The 8,215-nt window shown below is 61.6% G+C and overlaps 2 protein-coding genes across 7 annotated transcripts; both read left to right on the top strand.

Moving 5' to 3' along the window:
• Positions 1-395: 395 nt before the first annotated feature.
• Positions 396-2,406, top strand: CIMAP1B (ciliary microtubule associated protein 1B). Of its 5 annotated transcripts, XM_020881964.2 has the most exons (7): positions 398-497; positions 598-1,020; positions 1,110-1,313; positions 1,587-1,691; positions 1,777-1,898; positions 1,993-2,133; positions 2,276-2,406. In XM_020881964.2, the coding sequence occupies exons 1-7, from the start codon at positions 422-424 to the stop codon at positions 2,390-2,392; spliced, it is 1,188 nt and encodes a 395-aa protein (XP_020737623.2). In that variant the 5' UTR covers positions 398-421; the 3' UTR covers positions 2,393-2,406. The 5 variants fall into 5 exon arrangements, with proteins under 5 accessions (XP_070309701.1, XP_070309703.1, XP_070309700.1 ...); XM_070453601.1 differs by having other exon boundaries at positions 1,777-2,133; XM_070453600.1 differs by having other exon boundaries at positions 396-497; positions 1,587-1,898; positions 1,993-2,406.
• Positions 2,407-6,240: 3,834 nt separating this feature from the next.
• Positions 6,241-8,144, top strand: SCO2 (synthesis of cytochrome C oxidase 2). 2 transcript variants are annotated; one of them, XM_020881968.2, is made up of 2 exons: positions 6,241-6,565; positions 7,307-8,144. In XM_020881968.2, exon 2 carries the CDS (start codon positions 7,317-7,319, stop codon positions 8,115-8,117), a length of 801 nt encoding a protein of 266 aa, XP_020737627.1. In that variant the 5' UTR covers positions 6,241-6,565; positions 7,307-7,316; the 3' UTR covers positions 8,118-8,144. The 2 variants fall into 2 exon arrangements, with proteins under 2 accessions (XP_020737627.1, XP_020737626.1); XM_020881967.2 differs by having other exon boundaries at positions 6,242-6,565; positions 7,304-8,144.
• Positions 8,145-8,215: the final 71 nt, after the last annotated feature.

The raw sequence follows: 8,215 nt of genomic DNA, 5'->3' as shown, positions 1-8,215 counted from the left end.
TATATTTTTACATTCCATTATGGTTTAACACAGGACATTGAATATGGCTCCGTGGGCTATCTAGAAGGACCTTGTGCTTATCCGTCCTATATATAATAGTTTATATCTACTAATTGTATTGGGCTTTTTTGTGGCCCAGTACATGATTGCTTTTGCATTCCACGCATTTAGAGGCAAAGTTCTCTCTACACATAGCAATTAAATTAAGCTTGATTTCTTCATTCACGCGCTTGTTCTTTGTCTGCAGACTTATTTCCGGGATGGGAGGACTGAAGCCTGGGGAAGGGTTGTGGACCGAGCTCTGGTCCCTGGCCCAGCCTGCAGGACGCCTGCCGCTGCCATGGACTCCAGGGAGGAGAGGCTGGGGGCGGGGCCAGGTGGGGCGGTCAGTCCGGTTGCCAGGAGGCGCGACCCGGACACAATGGGGTCTGGGAGTTGCGCCCTGCAGCGGTGGGGATCCAGACACCCCACCTTGCCTTCCCAGCCAGGAGGGACAGGTCAGTGCATCCACTTTTGGGCCCCCCTCGGGTAGCAGGTCCCCCACCCTCCCTCCCCCTCGCCTCATTATCCTCCCCTAATGTTCCTAAAATATCTCAGTTCTCCGGAACCCCTGGGAATTCCACTCCCTCAGTGCTGCGTCCAAAGTTGGTGCGCACACATACACCCCTGCTAAACTCATTTTGGGGCTGAGGGGTGGAAGATGGCCTCGAAGCTGTCCTTGCCCCGCGCCACTCTGGAGTCAGGAAAGCTGCCGTTTGTTTCTCCGCACCTGGGGGATAAGCGCTCCCCTGTCCCGGAGTCGGGCCCATCTGGAGGGAACCGCGAGTGCGTCCCCGGAGCCTGGGCGGAGGGGCCGGGGCCGCCACCTTTTGCCCGCAGGTGCTGACGGCCGCAAGCGCTCCCACCGCGCCATGGGCTCGGACGCCTGGGTCGGTCCGTGGCGGCCGCACCGGCCCCGCGGCCCCATCGGAGCCCTCTTCAGCGGCCCGGGACCCAAGTACAAGCTACCACCCAGCACCGGTACCAGCGGCGCGCCGGGGGCGGGGGACCGGCGGGGGCTGCCCGGCAGGGGAGCGGCCGGCCCCTGGTGATGCTGGGGCGCCCGGCAGGCTACATCCTGCACGACCCTTCGCGGCCCCGCGCCCCGGCCTTCACCTTCGGCGCGCGCCTCCCGACACAGCAGACTTCGTGCGGCCCCGGGCCAGGCCACCTGGTGCCCGCTCGCATGACCGTGCGCGGTCTCGACAGCGCCCCCGCGTACTCCATCTTCGGCCGCCCGCGGCACGCAGCACCCTTCCTCACTCCCGGACCCGGTCAGGAACCTGGGGCCCTGGCCTCCCGAATGCCTAGCTGCTTCCCTCGGGAACCGCCCGCCCCCCCGCCACCCCCACCTAACCGAGTCCCCCTTGGGCACACTAACATTCCAAATTCAGCCCCCACCCCTCGCCCCAGACCTCAAAACAGCTCCAAGCCTCACCGGGCTTTGACAAATCGTGGCTCGGATTCCCCCTAATCCCTGGACTCCGGCGCGGGTCCCGGCTAGGTCCCCAACCCAGTTCTGGCCCACGCCCCGGTCCTCCCCGCAGGCAGGTACTTCCCGGAGCGAGCCGGGAATGCAGCGTACCCCAGCGCTCCTCGGCACACCATCGCTCCCCGAAACTGGGGCCTCCGCCTGGAGTCGCAAACCCCAGGTGAGCCCAAGAAGGCCCACCCTGCACGGGCAGCGGGGAGGACAACGGCTAGTCCGCAAAGACCCACCCTCGCTGGCCCCCGCAGGCCCCGGGACCTACACTATGCCCTCGCTCCTGGGCCCGCGCGTAGTCGGCAAAGCGTCGGCGCCGACTTACTCCATCTACGGCCGCAGCGCGGTGGGCAGCTTCTGCGAGGACCTCAGCAAGGTGGGGGGCGATGCCCGCACGGCGCGGCGAGGGGTCGGCGGTCGGCGGGCCTGGAAGCTGGACACAGCGCCTCTCCTGCCCCCACCCCACGCAGACCCCGGGGCCCTGCGCCTACCACGTGGTGAACCCTGGGGTCTACAAGCCCCGGGCCCCCCAGTTCTCGATGCTGGCGCGGACTTCGCTCTCCCAAGGCAACACCCAGAATCCCGGCCCTGCAGCCTACAACGTGGACCAGGTGGTCTGCAGTTCAGGGTCAAGGGTCGGAGGCGGGGTAAAGGGGCCCGGGTGGGGATAGAGAGTCGGAGTGGCGAGCTTGGGGGCCGGGAGCCCAAGGCCTGCAGACAGCACTAGGCCAGAGACGTCTCCTGGGTCCGCAGCACCGGAAGCCTCGCGGCTGGACTTTTGGGATCCGGCACTCGGACTACCTGGCCCCGATGATGACCAACGCGGACGATGACCCGCTGGGCGGGCGCTGCCCCGCAGATGTTTCTTAAAGCCTCTGGAACCAGCAGCGTGTCGGCCTCTCTGCGCTCGCGGCGGCTGGCGGGCGGGCGGGCGGAGTCCAGGCTCCCGCAGGCCCTCGCGATTGGCCAGGACAGAAGTGCGCCAGTCCTCCCGCCCCGCCGAGGCGGCGATTGGCCCAGAGCCCCGCACGTCGGGGGCCCCGCCCCTCCGCGGCTCAGGCGCAGTGAGCAGCCCCAAGGCTCTTACCCGCTGCAAGACCAGGCAGAACAGACTGGGCTCTGAAAAGAACGGGCGAGGGCCATGGAACAGGACAGGTTCTCCCCAGGGTCAGGTAGTGAGGCCGAGGCCAGGGGTTCAGCTGAAAAGGGAACGGAAAATAAACTGTCCCGGTTCCTACTGCTGGGGTCCCAAGCCTGGGAGATGGAGGGAGAGGCGTACCCAACTCGGACATGGGACACGGGACTGAGGCAGACACAGGAGAGAAAGAGGACCGGGGTCGGGACACGTGCACTTGGCGTCAGCGACACGGACGCAGGGCGGCGACAGGTACCAGGTATGTGTCACAGCCCAGAGCAGTAGCAGCCCCAGTGACCCCAGGCCCCCTGGCCCCATCTGCCCCTCCCGCACCTGCTGACCAGTCCCGAGGAGGGAGCCAGAGTCCAAGCAGCTGCCGGGGCTGATCCACCTGAAGCAAGGAGACATAAAGGGCTTCTCATGTGCCGTCCTGGACTGGGCACGCAGGGCGCACAAATCCGTGTGTGGGGAGGGGTGGCCACCCCTTGACACAGAGTTCACGCCCAGAAATTTCCTGCCCCCAGGGACGCTGCAGCGCCCCACCACTGTCACTGACACCGAGGATAACCCATTGCTGTCAGAACACCCCTCTGTGCTGCTTATGCCACCTTACTACCCATGCCTAGGGGCCATGCTCTTGGCCATCTGGTAGAGATTGTGGTGCTGACCCCGGCTCTGGCCCAGTCTGGGCAGCAGCTGGCACAACCAGAAAGAAGCCTGGTGCCAATAGCCTAGGGACAAATGCCCCGAGGCAGAGTCTTGACACTTGCCCTGGCTGGCTGGGGCTGCAAGGTGGAAAGAAACTTCCTCTCCAGGCCAGAACCTCTGACCTCAAAGAGGCGAACAACCACCAGCAGGTCCTGACCTAAGCCTGGCCCAGAAAGAGCCCTCAAAGGCAGGACCCAGGCTTCTCACTCCCCAGGACAGAACCTGAATCTCCATTCACATCAGCCCCCAATAACAGGACCAAGTTATTCGGCTTCTTCTTCAGTTCCCCAGACAGGACTCCCAAGAGAAGAGGTGGGTACTCCTCTCCCTCCACCCACCAGACTTGTGACCCTAGCAATGGGCACCAGGACAGTTTATTTTCCGTCCCCTCTCCAGCTGGACACCCACTACACTGCTCAGTTCAGCTTCAGTTCAGTCACTCAGTCGTGTCCAACTCTGTAACCCCATGGACTGCAGCATGACAGGCTTCCCTGTCCATCACCAAATCCCGAAGCCTACTCAAACTCATGTCTATCGAGCTGGTGATGCCATCCAACCATCTCATCCTCTGTTGTCTCCTTCTCCTCTCACCTTCAATCTTTCCCAGCATCAGGGTCTTTTCCAATGAGTCAGTTCTTCGCATCAGGTGGCCAAAGTATTGGAGCTTCAGCTTCATCAGTCCTTCCAATGAATATTCAGGACTGATTTCCTTTAGGATTGACTGCTCTGATCCCCTAGCTGTCTAAGGGACTCTCAAGAGTCGTCTCCAACACCACAGCTCAAAAGCATCAATTTTTCAGTGCTCAGCTTTCTTTATAGTCTAACTCTCACATCCATACACAATTACTGGAAAAAGCAGTAAATGCTTAACTCCAGCTGAGGCCTAACCAGGGATGGTGAGGAGAAATATGGGGGTGGGGAGATGACTTTGCTGGTGTACTCAGCATCCTTGCCCAGCCTGTATAAGTTAGCAACAGATGTGATAATGGGGGTACATGGGGGTACCTTGGATAAACTGGAGTCTATTCATGAATTCATTGTTACCCAGAAACCAGAGCAGGTACAGGCAGGATACTAATTGGTCATCGATCTCAGTTATTGATGGAAAACACAGGCGAGACTCTCTGAAGGATCACTAGGGAAGATACTGATCAGTTATTCATGGGTCATTGGACTTTGGTCAAGACCATCGATGGAAATGTGATAGAAGTCACTAATAGGGACTTGGTCTAAATAACCGATGGGCCTCTGATCAATCATTAATGGGCCATAGAATGTTGATCCATATATTTGATGGGCCACTACTGAGAACTTATCACAATCAGTCCTGTCATTGGTCATGATTTTGGACATCAAGGTTGCTGATGAGTCCTTGGTCAGGGTCAGTGATGGGGTCACTGATCAGAGGCAACTGAGAGTAACCGGGAGTCCTATTGCAGGGGAGGCTGGCCAGATACAAGGGTTGCAGGAGTGAGTGGGCTGCTGGTGCTGTACTGTGGGTCAGGAAGCTGGTTCCTGCAGATGGATTCCTGGAGGAAGCAAGAGATGTAACAGCCACCATCAACAGCCTGCCATTCATCACTGATGACCTGACCAGGATTTGCCTCATGCGTGTTAAAGACTCCTGAGCTAGGAACACACAACCACATGTGATCTGACCCAAAGCCAGCATCAGTGTCCCACATCACAGGATGCCTGACCACCCACTCAAGAGGGTGACTTGACTGATGCACCTGTCATCCCATCACATAGGGCACTTGACCTTCCATGTTCAGAGTCCCTGATCCCTCATGACTGATCCGAGTGTCAGCCTCCCCCACATCTCCCAGGAAGCTCCAAGATCTCCATCACCTGCAGACCCCTTAGCCGCCCACACATAGCCCCCATCCTCAGTAAGAAGGCAGTGGACAGCCCGTCTGCAAAGATGGCAGGCAGGAAGTACAGAGAGGCCGCAGTCCCTAGCCAGGCATAGGCCCTGGAGCCTATGTAGCCTCTCCATAGAGGTCCCCGTGTGGCTGTGGCCTCTCTGTTGGCACAGATCTATTTATGTAGCCCCAACCCTCTGCTCTAACTCGGTAGCCTGACCCTCAGTATCTCAGCAGCCCAGTCTTACCCTGCCGCGGCCAAGATCCAGCCTCCCCGCTCCATTCCCACCCGGTAACCTTTATCCGAGCAAGACCGACCTGTTCCCGGGTCTGGGGAAACTCTCAGGGCCCTCCCGCCGAACGAGCTCTTCCTGACCCCCACCGCTGAGGTCAGTCACGGCCGCTCCAGGTGTCTCCCGCTCCCTCCCAAGCCTTCTGTAACTCCCTCTCCAGGGGAACCGGCAACCGAGGGTACATCAGGGGCTGCAATTTGAAGACACGCGAGACGCGGGGCGGGTCCACGCCGAACCGAGTCTCGGCAGGTTGGCGCGGGGCCGCCGCTCTGACCACTACGGACAGCCCGCCGTAGGCAGCAGCCTGGAGTGAGGAAACGGGGCTGCTCCTGGACGGCCTGGGGGTCACCGCGCTCCGGGACGGGAAGAAGAGAGGTGCCCCCGTCCCGGCTCAGCCCTACACCCGGAGACCCCAGCCCTCCCGGGCCCAGCTGCTCACGGCCCGCTGCCCCCGCGCCCGCTGGACGCAGCAACGAAGCCCGAAAGGCTTGCAACCGTGCGCGCGTAGGCATGCCAGCCTAGGGAGCGGGGCGGAGACCACACCCGGCGACTGGGAACCACATCCGGCGACTGGGGGCGTCGCCGAGCAAACGCGGCGGCGTCGGAAGGGCAGGACCGCGGAGGAAGCCCCGCCTCCTACACGTAACTTCCGGCGGACCTCCGCCTTTGGCGCACCCGGCCGTCTGCGCGAGAGCGGCGTCGTTGACGCATGCGCGCTGACCTGGAGCTGGGCGGGTGGTCCGCGGTTCCGCCCAGGTAGCATCTCGATTTGCCGCCCCGACCCTGGGGCGCTGGGGGAGCACCTGCGAGGCGCATTCCGGGAGGCTCCTGTGAAAGGGGCTTCCGGAGGAGAGGGGCTGGAAACGTCTGGGTTTGCAGGCTCACCTTGTGCACAACTTGGAGCACGTTTTGTGAGGGAGGAAGTTGGTGTGAACAGGCTAAGGGACGTGTCCAAGGTCGTGCAGCCGAGGAACCCGTCGGACTGGCAGAGGCCGGACGTTTAGGAGTCTTCGAGAGGGTCCTCCCAGGAGCGCCTGAACAGGTGAGGGGCGGGGGGGGGCGGTTCTAATACCTCCACTTGGCAAACCTCCAGAGGCCCCTGAGAAAGGCACGGAGGTCACCGAAGCCGGGGCAGGACGTGAGTCCAGAGCTGCCGTCGGGTACCTGGCTGTGAAGAGTGGGCTCAAAGCAAGTAGAAACCTTTTTTTCCGGGCCGACTGCCGGCTGGAAGTGTACGTGCGAGAGGCTGGCGGGGGCTGGGGGCCAGGCGGAGCGCTGCAGGCTGCGGCGCGCGTGGCGCAAGGTTTCCGCGGGGCCAGGGGCTAGAGCACTGTGGCGGGAGTGGCCTCAGGAGAAAGCCTGCAGAAGGGCCAGAGGAGGCGGTCTTGGGAGGGTGAAGCCAGAAATTCACCCACCTCCTCTTAAGAAATGGATGTTTATTGCAAACAGATAAATATGCCCAGGAATTCGGCTGAGGCACGTGCTTGGAATGCTTTCAGATGCAGGCGACGACGACTGAGCTGTTGAGAGCTGCTAGGGCCGGGGGGATGGGATAGACTGAGGCTCTCAGGCTAAAGAACAAGAGGAATAAGCAGTGAACACTTGACGATGCCTAAACTGGAGTTTGAGGTTTCAGAGGTGAGGCAGTTGAGCCCAGGTGAGTGGTAGGTGAGCAGCTGCTGAGAGCAGAGCATGTGTAGGGCTGGTCCTTCAGGTGGAGTCAGGGATCTCTTGAATGATGGGGGCACTTCTGGCTCCTGACACTCTTGCTTCTTCCCAGAAGCATCAGGTCCATGCTGCTGCTGGCTCGGGCACCCAAAGCTTGGCACAGGCTCTTTCAGCTCAAGCCTCTGGCCCTCCCTGGGACCCCAGGAGGCAAGGCCCAGCATGTGAGATACCAGCTCTTCTCAACGCCAAGCCCTGCAGAGACCGGCAGGCAGGGCCAGCCCCAGGGTCCTGGCCTGCGAACCAGGTTGCTCGTTACAGCCTTGATTGGGGCTGGACTGGGTGGGGCCTGGCTGGCCGTGAGGGCCGAGAAGGAGCGGTGGCAGCAGCAACAGCGGACAGAGGCCCTGCGGCAGGCTGCTGTGGGCCAGGGCGACTTCAGCCTACTGGACCACCGGGGCCAAGTGCGCTGCAAAGCTGACTTCCGGGGCCAGTGGGTGCTGCTGTACTTCGGCTTCACTCACTGCCCTGACATCTGCCCCGACGAGCTGGAGAAGCTGGTGCAGGTGGTGCGGCAGCTGGAGGCGGAGCCCGGCCTGCCCCCCGTGCAGCCCCTCTTCATCACCGTGGACCCCGAGCGGGACACTGTGGCTGCCATGGCCCGCTACGTGCAGGACTTCCACCCAAGGCTGCTGGGCCTGACTGGCTCTGCCGAGCAGATCGCCCAGGTGAGCCGTAGCTACCGCGTGTACTACAGTGCCGGCCCCAAGGATGAAGACCAGGACTACATCGTGGACCACTCCATCGCCATCTACCTGCTCAGCCCTGACGGCCTCTTCACGGACTACTACAGCAGGGCCAGGTCGGCCGAGCAGATCTCAGACAGCGTGCGGCGCCACATGGCTGCCTTCCGCAGCGTCCTGTGCTAAGCCGGGTCATTAAAAGGCTGTGATGGAGCCGTGTGCGCGAGAGATCTGTACCAGCAGCCCCCTGAGGCCATGGTGGGAAGGGGGTTGGGGGCCTGGTT

This window comes from Odocoileus virginianus, chromosome 23 (assembly GCF_023699985.2).
Source record: "Odocoileus virginianus isolate 20LAN1187 ecotype Illinois chromosome 23, Ovbor_1.2, whole genome shotgun sequence".
NCBI lineage: Eukaryota > Metazoa > Chordata > Mammalia > Artiodactyla > Cervidae > Odocoileus > Odocoileus virginianus.
The sequence above is the reverse complement of the archived record's forward strand: the minus strand, read 5'-3'. Positions and strand labels throughout refer to the sequence as shown.